Below are 16660 nucleotides of genomic sequence, written 5' to 3'. Positions count from 1 at the left end.
TGGTTGGTTGATTGATCAGTTGGATTTTTTGGTACAGAGATCATTTCTTTTTTGTCGTTGGTTGGTTTGCTTTGGCTCAAGGTAAGATCTCATTTATTCTAGCTATGTAGGATGATGATGAACTTCCAGACCTCCTACCCTCACCTGGCCAGTGCTAGGATTGCAAGTGTGCACTGCCACATCTGTTCTAAGCAATGCTGGAGGTTGAACCAAGGACTTCATGCAAGCACTCTGCTAGCTGCGCTACATCCACAGTCCCCAGAGACCACCTCTTAATTCATCTTGCCTTCCCTGTGCTAAATGTGAGCTGTGTCCCTATTGGTGCTCATAGTTACTTCAGTCCTCCTGAACAATTACTGTGTTTAAAACGTGGAGATAGTTATGGCTTAGTTCTGGTAAATTTGCAAGTTTATAAATAAATCTAGTTTTCTGTAGCCACGGATCTCTTAGTGGAGGCTGATTTCTACTGGTACCTGAAATATATTTTTAACAGTTAATTAAGTTGCCTCACTTACTAGGCGGAATACAGCCTCTTTGCCTCATTTCCTTCTTATGGATAAGAACACAACGCATTCGAACATTTTAGATTTTTTTTTTTCATGAAGTTGATGCTTTTTCCAGGTGTGGTGGCACACATCTGTAATCTTGGTTCTTGAGATACAGAGACAGAAGGATCAGAAGTTTAGAGTCAGCCTTAGCTACATAGTAAATTTGAGGTCGTTGTGTACTGTGTGAGATTCTGTCTCAAAATAACAAAATACTTTTAAAATAAACAATTCAGTGTTTTGTTGTTGTTTGTTGTTTTTGTATATTTACAAGGAGTTTGCAACCTATCTTAATTTCAAAACATTTTTACCACTCAAAAGTGAAAGCCATACCCATTAGGTCTTACTCCCTGTTTATCTGTTTCTCCCTTCTCTCCTGGTATCTGAGTTGCTTTTCTGTTGCTGTGGTAAAAATCTCTGACAAGCAGCTTAAAGAAGGTAGTTTATGGTGATGGTAAAGTCAAGGCAGCAGGAGTTTGGATCAGCTGTTTGCATTGTATCAGTCAGTGATTGCATTCTAGGCTCAGCTCTCCTTCTCCATTTATCTAGTCTAGGATTCCTGCTAGGGAATTGTGCCACCTATAGTGGGTGGGTCTTCCCACCTCAATTTTTATAACCAAGATAATCTACCACAGGCATTTCTTGATGATCTAGATTCTGTCAAGCTGACAGCATTAATCATCATATTTATCAACTACTAATCTGGTCTCTGTCTCTGAATTTCAGTTTCAGTACTTTAGACATTTTGTACACCCGGGAATCAATAGAATCTTGTTATAGGTGTCCTTTTGTGTGGTTTCTTGTATTAGCATGTTTCCCAGATCATCTAGGCAGCCATATATATATTTTTTTTCTTCATTTTTGTTGTTGTTGCTTTGTTTTTTCTTTTTTTCCATGCTTTTTCTTTGTGGGATGTGCAGTGGGGATAGGTCTGAGGCCTTCTCACGGCTGTGCAGCTGAACCACATCTCCATCTATATTGCATATCTTGCTGTGGCTTTGTAAAATTCCATTGTGTGGACCGGTATTTTGTTTTCAGTTCTTCTGTTGATATTTGGGTTGTTTCTACCTATTAGCTATTGGGAACAACATTGCTCTTTCATGTTTTAAATTTTCCTACCTAAATTCTTTTTTTCTTTTTTTTTTTTTTTTTTGAGACAGGGTTTCTCTGTGTAGCTTTGCACCTCTCCTGGAACTTACTTTGTAGACCAGGCTGGCCTCAAACTCACAGAGATCCGCCTGGCTCTGCCTCCCGAGTGCTGGGATTAAAGGCTTGTGCCACCACCGCCCGGCCTCCTATCTAAATTCTTAAGAGTTACTAAGTAATTTAGTTACTTACTGTTAATATTTGAGACACTAACAGCCCTGTGGCTGTACTACTTGACAGTCTAGGACTGCTGTAGACTTTTAATGACTTGTGCATCTTGTTTGTTGGAGTGGCACACCTGGTCAGAGCCTGCTCCTCTAGCTTTTGACAGTCATCCCAGGTACACCCCGTGTCCTCTGTGCTTTCCTTTCCTTTCACAGTACCTCGTAGGTTTTGATTTGCTTTGTTACATTAATACACACATACACATTTATATATACTAAACAGCATTGCCAATTAGAGGGAGTTTTGTGGCATACCAGGAAATGGGGAATTTATCCTTTCTGTGATTTTTTCCCCATTTTCTATATAGTTTTTGGTCATACTGTTTACCTTATAGTGAATATATATATATATATATATATATATATATATATATATATATATATTCACTGTGGGTTGTTTTTTTTTTTAAACTAGTTGGTAAAAGATGGCACCAGGGAAGTCTGAGAAAGGGTAGCCCTTCCAGGAAGTCCATCCCAAGCTTATTCCTGGATTAAGAGGGTTGCTAAAGCTTTCTCTATCGCCTGCTTGTGTGTTTCTCTGCGTTTTAGCCAATGCCCTGCCTCCAGAATAATTTTTCATCTTGTATTGGGTCTGTTGCTTTGGGCTTCGTTTTGTTATTTGTTTTCCTGAATTTCAAAAAGCAAAACAACAACAATAAAAACCTTAAGACGTTGGCAGACACGTTGCATTATGTTTTACACTCACTCAACAGCCTCTAAGATCAGTATTACTGCTGTGTGTGGGGTCTCGCATGTGGAAGGCAGCGGCAGGCAGATCTCTGAGTTCAAGACCAGCCTGGTCTACAGAGTGAGTTCTAGGACAGCCAGGGCTATGTAGAGACCCTGTCTCGAAAAACAAAACAAACAAAAAAATCATCATCATTATTATTTTTAGTCTCCTTTTATTGCTGAAAAACAAGCAACCAAACAAAAAATGCTTGGTCAGAGAAGTCATACCTGCCCTGGAATTTTGCACAGGAAACTCTGCTAGCTTTTTAGGAAAGAATCTAAAACAAGAATTCTGTGAAGATCTGTTGAACAGAGTGTACTTCACCAGCAGTGTGGATGTGTGAGACAAGGTATCACTGTGTAGTCTAGGCTTTTCTGAACCTTGTGATCCTTCCCTTTCCACATCATGCAGAGTACAGGCATGACCCCACACCCACACTGTACTGACTTTTGAGTGGAACATTTTTTTTCTTAAGATGTATTTATTATGTATACAGTGTTCTGCCTGCACGCCAGAAGAGGGCACCAGATCTCATTATAGATGGTTGTGAGCCATCTTGGGGTTGCTGGGAATTGAACTCAGGACATCTGGAAGAACAGCCAGTGCCCTTAACCCCTGCCCCCTGAGTGGAGCATTTCTATGTCATCTCTTCTGTCTGTCCATTACGGTGGCTGTGGTTTGACTAAAGTGCTTATGTAGGAAAAGAATCTTGAAACTTTCAAGGTAAAGTCTGTTACTGAAGTCTTAAAATGACTAGCGGTGGAGTTTTTACTAGACCCATAATAAACAGGAGGACACTGATTTGAAGAGAGGTTCTATTAAATATATTTATAGAATTTTGGCATAGTTTTGAACTTCTTTCTAGTGATAAAGATGAACAAGCTGTCACTCTTGCCTTAAAAGAAATTCAACCTTTGAGAGACTGTCACATAACCATTCTCTTGTGGAAAAATTATATCCATAAAATTCACGTAAAGTTGTTGAACAGAGTAGAAAACAAGTCTTTTTTTTAAGTCATTGTTAATGCTTTTTAGATTGATTGTTTTTTTTTTAAATACGTATGAGTATTTTGCCAGCATATACGTATGTGCACAGTGTGCATGCCTGGTGCCCTCTGGGTTTAGAAAAGGGCACCAGATCCTTTTGGACTGGAGTTATGGATGCTTGTGAGCCACCATGTGGGTGCTGGGAACTGAACTGGGGTGCCCTGTAAGACTAGTAAGTGTTGCTAGTACTGAGCCGTCCTCCAGCACCATAGAGTCTATTTAAGTTGCTATAGGCATTAATAAGTATTTCTGATGGCTCTAAGCAGTGTGCATTGTAGATTGGAATTGGATTGGTGTGTCAGTTCTGAACTCTGTCCTCTCTACATGTGTATAAGAACACAATATAATCATAGAAGACAGCCAGTGTTTATTGCTACTCAACTTTATGATATTGTGATGAAATGGATAGGAAACCCAACCAGAACAAGGGAAGATTGATTCTGGCTCTTGGTTTCAGCAGTTTTGGTGCACGGTCATTGGCCCTGCTGTTTCTGGGCCTGCGGGAGGCAGAGCATCATGTCGGTGTATGTGGTGCAGCAGTCTTCTTCACCGCATGGGATCCCAGAAGCAGAAGTGGACACAGGAAACAGGGCTGACAATATACCCTTCAGTGACCTACTTTTACAGCTAGCCCCCACCTACTGAATTCATAAGTTTCCAACACCTGAGCTGTTGGGGGACATTCCGATTCCAGAGTCTAACAGATGTCAACAAAAATTGTTTCCATGTATTAAGCTATTCATTTTCTCTTACAGATATGCCAAGAGTTTAACAGTACTTGGGCATGGGAGATGGAGAAGAAAGGCTATCTTGAAATGAGTGTGGAGTGCAAACTAGCACTCTTAAAGGTAATGCGTGTATTCTTTGTTGCAGTTACTTTCTTTTTTTTTTGTTTCTTGTTTTTTGTTTTTCGAGATAGGGTTTCTCTGTGTAGCTTTGCGCCTTTCCTGGAACTCGCTTTGTAGACCAGGCTGGCCTCGAACTCACAGAGATCCGCCTGCCTCTGCCTCCTGAGTGCTGGGATTAAAGGCGTGCGCCACCACCGCCCGGCTACTTTCTTTTTTTTAAAGTTTACTTTGACTCCTAAATTACAAAGTAAAGAAAACCGAGGGTCGGCAAGGTAGTTCTGTGGGTAAAAGTACTGCCACCAAGTCTGACAACCTGAGTTCGCATCCCTGGGACCTACATGGCAGAAAGTGAGAGATGACTCTAGAAAGTTGTCCTCTGTCTTCACACGTGTGCTAGAGTATGCAGGTGTGCCCACTAAAAAGTAAGTAGAGGTAACAACAAAATCTGAAGCAAAAGGAAACTGAGTATGGCTGTGCACACCCATAATCTCAGTAATTGGGAGGCTGATTGAGGAAGATCCTCAATTTGAGGCCAGCCTGGGCTGTTTCTTATATTCCAACAGAAAGCGAGAGGTGGGGGTACAGTGAACATTTTATGATTGAAGGAACATTTTATGATTGAAGGAACATTAGGATCCTTCGCTTTCTTGTTTTTCAGTGGTAAAAAGTCTATTCTGGGCTGATGAGATGGCTTTGCAGATAACGTCCTTGCCAGACAAGCATGGGGGGTCAGAGCTCAGATCTCCACAACCCACTTAAAAGCCAGGTAGTGTCAGCCTACTGTAGTCCCAACCCTTGGGAGGCAAGCTGAATAGAGGGTACACCACACAAAGCCGTGAGCTCTGGGATCAGTGAGGGACCCTGTTTCCATAAAAAATGGAGAACAGTCTAAGAAGACATAGCCCACATTAACCACTTGCCTCCGTGTGCAGGAACTCCTACACATGGAAAAAGTGCATATGCACAGCCACACATGAAAGTCAATTCTTGTCATTACAATTTTTAAGGATTGTCTTTACAGTGTATCAAGTTTTAATTATTTCTGATGAGAGATATAGTAACAGAATAGGGAAGCATTGATCATTGTTTCAGCTGTCACCTTCATCAGTTACTATATGTTCCAGACTGTGGGTAAATAATAATAATAAAAATAATAAATAATAATTTAATAAAAATTTTAAGACCTCATTGTTTTCCAGATAACTAAGGGCATGCCATTGTGTTAATAAAACCTTTATGTAACCAAAAGTATTCAATTAAAATGGGTCCTCTCGTGCTGGGTGGTGGTGGTGCATGCCTTTAATCCCAGTACTCGGGAGACAGAGCCAGGAGGATCTCTGTGAGTTCGAGGCCAGCCTGGGCTCAGAGTAAGATCCAGGACAGGCACCAGAACTACATAGAGAAACCCTGTCTCAAAAAACAAAACAACAACAACAAAAAAAATGGGTCCTCTCAATCTCAATACAGGGTTGCTTTCAAGTTTGAGTTTTCTTCTGTTTCTTTATATTTCCTACTTTCTAACCAATAGTCAGTAAAACAGAAGAAGCTAATATGTGAAAAAGTGAGTGAGGTCTTCCTTGCTTTGAGATTTCACAGTGCTTTGTCAGTAGCATCCTTATTCATAAGACCTCAAGTTTTTTTTGAGATTTGTTTGTTTATTTATTTTTTTTTTCCCAGACAGGGTTTCTCTGTGTATCCCTGGCTATCCTGGAACTGGTCTCGGGCTGGTCTCTGCCTCCCGAGTGCCGGATTAAAGGCGTGCACCACCACCACCCGGTGGCTAAGTGATTCTTTTTTTTTTTTTGGTTTTTCAAGACAGGGTTTCTCTGTGTAGCTTTGCGCCTTTCCTGGAACTCGCTTTGGAGACCAGGCTGGCCTCGAACTCACAGAGATCCGCCTGGCTCTGCCTCCCGAGTGCTGGGATTAAAGGCGTGCGCCACCACCGCCGGGTGGCTAAGTGATTCTTAATACACAATGTCAGTGTGTATATGAGATAAGATACAGCTAAGGAGTAGCTGTTATTAATAGATACTAATTACTCTTCTGGCTCACATGAAAAGTCTACAGAATGGGTATAGCAGACCTTCTGAGGTGCCCTGTCTACTTAGCATTTATATTTGTAGTGTGCCCAAATTTGTCTTTGTTTTTTATTTGTTTGAACCTGGACTTGACTATTTTGCAAAGAATTGTCTTAAACTCTTAGGCTCAAGAAGTCTTTCTCCTGCAGCCTTCAGAGTAAAGGAAAAATTCGGATTTTTAAAAATACTGCCTAGAAACGAAATGGGCGGCAGTTTGCTCAGAAATGTTAAGTGGAGTGACCAAGTGACTCAGCACTCCCACTGCTGGCTGTGAGTCCTGTGGAAATGAAGTCAGCATTAAACCCATATTGTGCTCTCGTGTGCACTACAGCAGTAATCCAATATCGATGAACCTTCGTGAATAGGAAAGGCAGAACACACATACACGATGCAATGCACTGTAGTCTTTTAAAGAAAGGTGCTGGTCTATGGCTCATTTGGTAAAAGCAGCTATTCTCAAGTCTGAAGACATGAGTTCAGTCCTGGGACCCACCTGGTGGAAGACGAGAACTTGTTCCCACAGGTTGTCATCTGACCTGTATACGCAAGCTGTGACATGCATACCCCCCCACACACATAAAGAAAATAAGTAAAAATGTAATTTAAAACATTTTTAAATCAGGAGGACATTATGTTAAGTGTAGTAAGCCAGGGTAAGTGTAGTAAGCCAGGCACAGAAAGAAATTACACCATGTCCCCACTTTAATGTAGAATTTTAAAGAGTCAGGAATGCAGTGGTGGTTAGCCCTGGTCAGTGGGTTAGCAATCAGATTGAGGAGATTTGGGGTAAACTTACAAAGTTTCAGTTAGTTGGGTTGAAGGTGATTGTAATTACGTAGTTGAAAACTGTTCATAGATTTTAAGTGTTCTCATCACAAAATATGCTTGAACTAATCATTCTACAGTGTTTGTATATTGAATCATGTGTGTATGGTTTTTATTTGCCAATTACATTAATAGTTTTTAAAAATAAGTGAAAATATAAATAGTGTTATACAATGATATAATTGGAGAGCTTTTAGTGCACATAAACTTATCGTTTTATCAGTATAACTTGATTTGTGTATAAGTGATTGTATTAAACTCTACATTGGTGTAAAATTAAAATGTTACCTTCAGATTTGCCTATTACGTTGATTATTTTAAGCAGATTCTACATATTAAGTTGAAAGCATAGTGCAAAATAAATGAACTGTGTGATCTCTCGGCTCTGTCCTGAATCACTCCTGAAAGTATCATATTTATTGGAGAAGTGTTTTACAGTATTTTAAGCCACAGTATAACTGTTTTTCAGTATCTCTGTGAATGTCAGTTTGATGACAATCTTAAATTCAAGAATATAATTAATGAAGAGGATGCTGATACGATGCGTCTCCAGCCAATTGGGCGAGACAAAGATGGCCTCATGTACTGGTACCAGTTGGATCAAGACCACAATGTCAGGATGTACATAGAAGAACAAGATGATCAAGATGGCTCTTCCTGGAAATGCATTGTCAGGTACCTTTATTGGGATATCTTTACGTACTGCTTTCTTAGGTCTCTTCTCTACTGGAATGTGATCTATGAGGCTAGAATGGTCTTTTTCTTAATGGGAATTGACAAATTTTCTATGGCTATTCTAGGACTCAGCACAATAATGTCCATAGTGGATACTTAATATTTGCCAAATAAATTTAAATAGTATCTCAGTCCATATCATATGAGGACATATACTTTGTGCTCAAAATGTTATGATCTGAATATTAATGTATGTTATATGCATGGAAATATTCTTATATATAAATATAACAAAAGCATCATTTAGTTCTCTCTTTTCTAAGTATTTCAGTTTGACCAGTTTATCTGTATATTTCTTTCTTGGAGTTCTGGAGAACATTGTGCTCTTGTGTTATAGTCCTTAGCTTTTTTTTATTTCTCATTTGTATTGACATTACACATCTTGAAATTGGGTTTTGTTTTTTAAATAGGTGAGTGATACTGGACCTTTGCAGAGAATTTTTGTGTTTTTACTTTTTTATCTTGCAGTTTCATTATTTATAGATATTTCATGAGTAGCCACATTATATCAAAATTTTAGAAATGTTAGTGATATGATAAAATAGAGGAAACTCATATCTAACACCTGGATGTAAGTTGCTGCTTTGACATGAACTGTTACCTGGCTTTTGCCCTACTTGTGTTTTTAGCACAATTTTATTAGTGAATATCATAATATTCATTTATTAGTAAACTTCAGCATTCATTCTCCAATAATAAGTATGAGTTGAATGAATTCATAGGGTGTTATTAGCAGGTACTCAATGGTTCTTTTTTTGGCTAAGTTCCTAAATGAAGGTAAGCGACAAACTCCTAAAATAAAATGTATTCACTCTTGTTCTCTGAGTGTAGACACTTAGAAGGGTTCTCTTCATGATGTTTTACAACAAGGTGTGCTGTTCCCCATAGCAGCCTTACATGCTTCAAAAAACTATTCTTTCCTGCTTTATAGATTAAGAAAATATAACACAGAGTCATGTTTACTATTGCTCAAGTTTACTGTACCCTTAAAATAGTTTCTCATGCACACTGTTAAGTATGTCTACAATGCGGTTATTTTAGCCAGTATGTGTTTTTGAATCTGGGTTTACCTTTTTACCTCCTATAGACACATTCCTTCCTATCTCTGTTATTTTCCTGTGCTTCATTTATTTTTTGCATGTTTCTGTGTATTGATATGCATGTGTGTTGTATGTGTGTTTGCATGTGTGTGAGCACACTGTGTACATTAATGTGTTGGCTGGAGGTGACATCGGGAGTCTTCCTCACTTGCCCTCCTCCTTGTTCATTGAGGCATAGTCTCTCAGTTGAAGTCAGAGCTGTCCAATATGGCTTGTATGGCTAGCCAGCTTGCTTCAGGATCCCCTGTCTGCTTCCTGAGTGCTGGATCACAGGTGGGCTGCTATGCCCACTAGGCATTTATGTGGATTCTGACTGTAAAAACTCCGGTCCTCCTTTTTTCCTGGCAAGCACTTTACCCACTGAACCATCTTGCCAGCCTTATGTTAAGATAATAATACTTCCTACAAGCTGTTACGGGAAGTATATGAAAGATTACGCTAGGACCATATTGCATGCGTAGTAAACATTTGCTCTTTTCTTCTCTTCTTTAAAAAAATGTAAATTTCTTTTACAATGACTATGTGTGTTTGTGTGCGACACATGCATGTGCCACAGCTTACATGTGGAGGTCAGACAACTTTGGGGAGTTGGTTCTCTTTCCACCTTTATGTAGGTTCTAGGGATTGAACTCAGGTCCTCAGGTCTGTGCTGCACATAGTGGTATCACAGACCCTTGCTGTCCACCTTTCTAACTCCAGACACTGAAACTTTGTATCTTTGTGAAAGAAGTATTTATCAACTGATGGTTAAAATGCTCAGTGTTTTTCCCCACTTCAGCCGTGACTAGCTTTATTTCTAGCAGCTTCTGGCTTCAGAAATCAGGAACCAGCCCGTAGGGATGTGGCAGTTCCTAAAAGTGCTTCTTTAGACACTCAGTCTCCAGCTTACAAAGCCCGGGGCACATTCTTCTAACCCGAGGTGGAAGCTGGAGCATCAAGAAATTCAGGGTTGCTGGGCGGTGTGGCACATGCCTTCAATCCCAGCACTCAGGAGGCAGAGCCAGGTGGATCTCTGTGAGTTCAAGGCCAGCCTGGTCTACAGAGCAAGATCCAGGACAGGCACCAAAACTACACAGAGAAACCCTGTCTCGAAAAAATAAACAAACAAACAAACAAAAAAAAAAAAAGAAAAGAAAGAAAAAAAAGAAATTCAGGGTTATCCTTAACTACACAGTAGATTTAAAGCCAGCCTAGTCTACAAGAGATTTTGTCTCAAAAAGAAGATGAAAATCAAACAGAACTAAAACATCCAAACCCAAAACTAAACAGAAATTCCCTTTTCGTGTGTTAATATTCATTTCTGGTAAACATCAAATGATGAGATACAGTCAGTGTGCAGAAGCCAGTGCTCTAAAGAATGCCTGGGAAGTTTTCTCATGTTAATTACCAAGAGGAATTTGTTTTGTGAAGTTGTAGCAGGTTGTTTGTACCTTTATGAAACTGTTTATTGCTGTTGTTTTTGGAGACCCAGCTCTTACTGTGTGTTCCTGGCTAGCCTTCAGCTCCTGGAGATTGTCTGCCTCTGCCTCCTAAGTAATGAGATTAAAAAAGCATGTACCACCGGGCCCTACTTGGGTTGTTCTTAATCATTGTGCTCAGAAACTCTGACCACAGAACTGTAGAAATGTTTGCGACCATTCAGAAACATCTAGTTCAGTGACTCTGATGTCCACTAACCCAGTTTTAAAGACGTGGTGGACATGTGTTCCTTTACTTCATTAGTCACACTTGTACAGTAGGCACCATGCTAAGAAATTCAGGATATGGGGGTGGTGACTAGCTTAGCTAGGATCCCTAGCTGAATTCTACTCACTTGTGAAGTCCCTTATGTTGTAAGGACTGCTCTTAGTTGTATATAGTGTATATAATTTTCTTCAGTTTTTTTTTGTTTGTTTGTTTGGTTTGGTTTTTTGGTTTCCCTATGTAGCCTTTGCTGTCCTGGACTTCATTCTATAGACCAGACTGGCCTTGAACTCACAGAGATCCACCTGGCTCTGCCTCCGTAGTGCTGGGATTAAAGGTGTGTGCTGCCGCCACCTGGTTTCCTCAGATTCTTTTTTGTTGTTGTTTTGTTTTGTTTTTTTGTTTGTTTTGTTTTGTTTTTTTGGTTTTTCGAGACAGGGTTTCTCTGTGTAGCTTTGCGCCTTTCCTGGATCTCGCTCTGTAGACCATGCTGGCCTCGATCTCACAGAGATCCGCCTGCCTCTGCCTCCCGAGTGCTGGGATTAAAGGCGTGTGCCACCACTGCCCGGCTCAGATTCTTAATTGGGTGTATTTATGCTTAATATTAATGAGATGCTTGTGACATGGCATTTTAGCTAGCTTGTAACTTAATGACTTATTAGCATTACTACTGGTAAATGTTGTGAACTGTCTTGTCCCCTAAGTCTTTCATATTATGAAAGTTAAATATGAAAAGTGTATTTTAGCTTCCTCAAGAAAAAAAATACTACTTTGGCCACATGTGGTAGCACACACCTTTAATCCCAGCAGAGACAGGCAGATCTTTTTTGAGTTTGATGCCAGCCTGATTTACATAGTGCTGGCAAGGACACCCAGGGCTATGCAGAAAGTCCCTGTCTCAAGACAAAAGGAATTATTTGGTCTAGGGTTATGGTTAATTAGTAGAGTCCTTGCCTACCCGAGGGAGGCCTTGTATTTCATACCCAGCACGTTCTCCCTACAAATGGCATTCCTGGCTAACGAGGTGGGGGTGGGTAATAGTTTAGTGAAGGGTCCTGGCATAGCATGTGTGAAGCCTTCCGTTTTACCACCGATAACAACAAGTACTTAGCATACATTTGGTCCACAAAGTAAGGTGAGGTATAATCTCACTTACGATGAGGTCATACCTGGAACATAGTCAAGTTCTGATCCCAAACTTGAAGAGATAGAGACTTATTTAGTACAGTAAACTCCTGATGGGAAGAACACTAATTGAATAGGAAGAATATTAATTGGAAGATGTAAAGGATTGATACAGAATAATTTATGGAGATGTCTGTTGAGGACATGGGGGTCCAGCCCCTCGATAGTCCCCTCCCAGGGACAGGGAAGAATCTATAACCAGCTGATAACTAATCTTTGATGAAAAGAAATGAATCTATGTACACGAAACTCTTTGTCCATACACTTAATTGTTCTGTGTCAGTTCTCTCTCTACAAGCTTCTATTCTCCTTTAGCTCCTTTCTTGCCTGATTTCTCTCTGTATTCATCTACTGCTGCCTCTAAGTTCTATCTTAATTCTCTCGTCTTAATTCTGCCTCATCTAGGTTCTTATCATCTCGTTCTTACCCAGCTAGTACTTCCCCATCTGACTCTTCCTCATCTTCCATCTCGTCCACACGTTCTCTCTGGTCAAAATCCTCCTAATCCCTCTCCGTTCTCTGTCTCTCTGTCCTCCCCAAGTCTCTCAGGAGTCCAGTTATAAACCCAAGCAATAGCAATCCCCTGGTTGAGCAAGGTCACAGGCTTGAATTCTACAGGGTCATAAAGGCAGGTAAGAATTTTCCTCAGGCAGTGACCACCAGGCTTCCAGGGTCAAACGGAGGGGTGATAAGAATCACATAGAGGGGCAGTAATTGTTAATTATTATTCGCAACCTAAAAGGGAAGTGACTAATGAATTAACTATAGGCTAAATTCAGGTAATATCTAAGAAGAGGGCTCTTATGTGCTCAACTATAGTCTTAAACTTAATTGGTAGAAAATGTTAAGAATCTGTAAGTTGCTAGGTCAGTGGGAGAAAATAAAACTGCCTTCTTTTTTCCTGTGGCTCCTATCTGTCCAAGCTTTCTGCCGTTTTTTTCTGCTGGGTGGGGCAAGGTGTGCTCTGTCCCTTGGCAACCTGTGTACAGCTAAAGATGCCTCTGGTGATAGTTAAAGGGAGATCTGGAACTAGAGGTAAGGTTTGGGAAAGGAGGAAGTAAAGCTTAATTGGCACATCCGCCAGGCCTTCTCAAACAGGTAGTCTGGACACTTAAGTCTGTTCTTAGAGAGTACAGAGGTGTCTCTGATAAGGTACTTTCCTCTGTCTGGGAATGGACCTGGCCAGATACTGCCAATGACGATAATTACAGGGAGGCTTGAACTGGGGTTCTGGCTGTGCATAGCTGTCAGCGCACAAGGTTATCTAAATATTCCTTTAGTAGAGGGGAAATGGTGCCCAATAAATGATGGAAAAGCTACAATAGCACACAAGAAACTCATAGCAGGAAACGGCTGATAATCAAAAGCCAAATATCACCAAGGCTCCTGGAGCCTCAGCTTGACTTTGGAAGGCCCTTGGCTTCTTACAGGCTTTGTCATAATTAGCTGAAATCCTATTTTGTATGTTTTTGCGGCTTGCAGCAGATGTCTTTCTTTAAACATATAATGGATTAATTTGGGGAAAATCTGTGATGGGATTAAAAGGGCTGAGATATAGCAGCACTGAATTCCAAAGAACCAAGAGCATTTACTTTTATATTACAGAGAAATGATTGTCTTCTGGATGATGGATGCTGTCGAGGTGTTCTGATTAAACCTGGCTTACGCAAAGTGGGTTTTAAAAGAGGTGTTAATCAGCCGGATGCTGGTGGCTCTCCCAGTACTCGGGAGGCAGAGGCAGGGGGATCTCTGAGTGTGAGGCCAGCCTGGGCTATGAAATAAGTTCTAGGACAGCCAGGGCTGTTACACAGAGAAACCCTGTCTCAAAAAAGCAAGAGAGAGAGAGAGAGAGAGAGAGAGAGAGAGAGAGAGAGAGAGAGAGAGAGAGAGAGAGAGAGAGGAGAGAGAGAAGGAGAAGAGGCAGGTGATAAGGAAAAACAAGCAGTACAAGTAGAATTTTGGCATTTTTACTTTTTAAGTCACACTTAGGTGGTGGGTGTTGTTTTTGTTAACTAGAGAATATTATTTTTTTACTAAGGAAATGAAAAGACTAGTTTCCTTTCCTTGGAAAGGAAACATCCTTTAAAGTAGTACTTTTCTCTTGTTGTTTGAATAACGTTTTTAAAAAAGATACTTATTTATGTATATGGATGCTTTTGTCTGTATGTACATCTACACAGCAGAATGGGGCATTGGAATTCATGAAACTACAGTTATAGACAGTTGTAAGCTGCTATGTGAGTGCTGGGAATTGAACTCAGGACCTCTGGAAGAGTAGCCAGTGCTCTTAACCACTGAGCCATCTCTCCAGCACTAAATAACATTCTTATTCTTAGGGATCAGCCAGTGTTCAGAATATGTTTGTGTATCATCTTGAGCAGATACTTATTTAACAAAAATTATCTACTCTTTAGAATTCTGGTTTTTAAAATTAGTAGTAAGTGAGCCTTGTTAATCACTGGTAAGTGCAGAGGCATAACTGAACATTGCCAACTCAAAACAAAGTGCAGTGTTTTTCTAAAACTGAAAACCCACCATAAGTGATAGTTTTGTGTATTTATCAGCTACTGACAATTTAACATCATTGTATTACCAGAGTTTTAGAACTTCTGTTGGGCTGGACATGACTGGAGTAAAGTACTTGCTGCTGTATGGGCCTGAAAGACTGTGCATCAATATAGAAAGTGGAAATCAATTCAGGAAGACACAAAAAGTCATTGTCTGTCTTCAACCTGCATGCATACCCATATCCACCTTAAAAAAAAAAAAAACAATACCTATTGTTGTATACCAGTGTCTATTTCAGCTTATTGCAGAATTAATATAAATATATGAGGCACATTAGAAGTAGTTAATGCACATATATGTTATGCAATATTCCACATTTGAAAATACATACTCATGAGTATTGAGGTAAAAGTTAAATTTTATGGAGCTAGGTGTTAGCATTTGGACATCTTCCCAAAGTGGCAGTTTTATGTAGTTTAACTAGGTATCAGTAACAAATTTCCATAACAAACTGTGTAAGCCCTGTTGATACTTACTTCTTTCAGTTTGTATCAAACCGGAAGAGTATTTATTACAGTTACTTCATCACTAGTTTAGGCCTCAGGAAGGGACGATAAAAGCACAGAAAATACTTTTTTTTACAACTGATCAAATAATATGCATAATATTATTTACCACAGTAAAACTTTTTTTTTAAAAAAAACCCATTTTAAAATTTTCTTTCTTTAATTCTTCAATGCATTTATTTTTACTTTATGTGCATTGGTTTTTGCCTGCATGTATATCTGTGTGTAGGTGTCGGAACACCTGGAGCTGGAGTTACAGACAATGGCGAGCTATCATGTGGATGCTGGGATTGAACCCAGGTCCTCTGGAAGAGCAGCCAGTGCTCTTAACTGCTAAGCCATCTCTCCACCCAGGACAATTTCTTTATGAAAGAAAAAGAACTGTAAAATATAGACCGACAAATGTGTTAATAGGTCATAAGGGACAAGGGAATTTTAGCACAGAGATCTCAAGTAGACAAGACTTAATCTGGTGCCTCTTTAGAATCAGAGGGACACTATAGAAAATGTTCAGATCCTGACTCTAATACAGAAAAAAAAATTGATGTGGACAGTTGAATGGTTATTTCATAAAGATATACACATGGCTAATATTAAAATGAACAAATGAGAATTCCCAGTGAAAACCACAGTTAGGTATGACTTTATCTCCACTAAAATGCTTCCATGAACGTTACTCAGAATAAGTACTGCAACCACTTTAGCTAACTAACAGTTTGGTGATGTCTTCAAATTAATAAACTTATCTCATAACATCAGTTTCATTCCTTTGTACTTACGTTAACGTTAAAGACAAGGTTTATATAAGCATTTTCATCAAGTCTTTATTCTTTGCTTGCTTTTGAATTTTGATACAGTGTCTTATTCTGTAGCCCAGGCTGGCCTTGAACCCACTACATCAGCTGCCATACTTGGTACAACATCATTCTTCCTAACAGTACTCACAGAATAGATTACTACTAGCAATAAGAAGGAATGATCTCATATGATAGGGATTTTCTCAAAAATTCTCTTTGTGAAAGAAGCCAAAAAGCACATACTGTTTGATTGCATTTGTTTAAAGTTTGGGTATTAACAAGACTAAAAAAAGATGATTATACTAATCAAAACTCTGATCGCCGCCAGGTGTGGTTTCATACACCTGCAGTTTCAGTGCTCAGGAAACTGAGGCAGAAGGATCTTAAGTTTTAGCCTAGCCTGGACTACCTAGTGAGTTCTGGGACAACTTGGTTACATAGTGAAACCCTGTCTCAAAAACAAAGCACCATATTTCTTCTTGCTTTGGTGGGGAAAAGGGATTCAGTAAGAAGGGACATGAGGGAGTAGTTTTGTGATACTAGTGGTATCTTCAGTGGTATCTTGATAATGATGGTTTAAACATATGGGTTAGTGTTTGGATATATATCTGTGTCTTCCACCTCCCACCCCAACCCCCTCACTC

At 39.7% G+C, this 16660-nt stretch overlaps 1 protein-coding gene across 1 annotated transcript in view; it reads left to right on the top strand.

Annotated features, from left to right (window-relative positions):
* Rsf1 (remodeling and spacing factor 1) overlaps positions 1 to 16660 on the top strand; it is a 125490-nt gene that overhangs the window by 51475 nt on the left and 57355 nt on the right. The window contains 2 exon segments of the mRNA XM_052714832.1: positions 4447 to 4539; positions 7912 to 8117. Coding sequence (XP_052570792.1) covers positions 4447 to 4539; positions 7912 to 8117 — 299 coding nt within the window.

This window comes from Peromyscus californicus, unplaced genomic scaffold (assembly GCF_007827085.1).
Source record: "Peromyscus californicus insignis strain IS unplaced genomic scaffold, ASM782708v3 Scaffold_4__1_contigs__length_199733344, whole genome shotgun sequence".
Classification (NCBI taxonomy): Eukaryota; Metazoa; Chordata; class Mammalia; order Rodentia; family Cricetidae; genus Peromyscus; species Peromyscus californicus.
The sequence above is the reverse complement of the archived record's forward strand: the minus strand, read 5'-3'. Positions and strand labels throughout refer to the sequence as shown.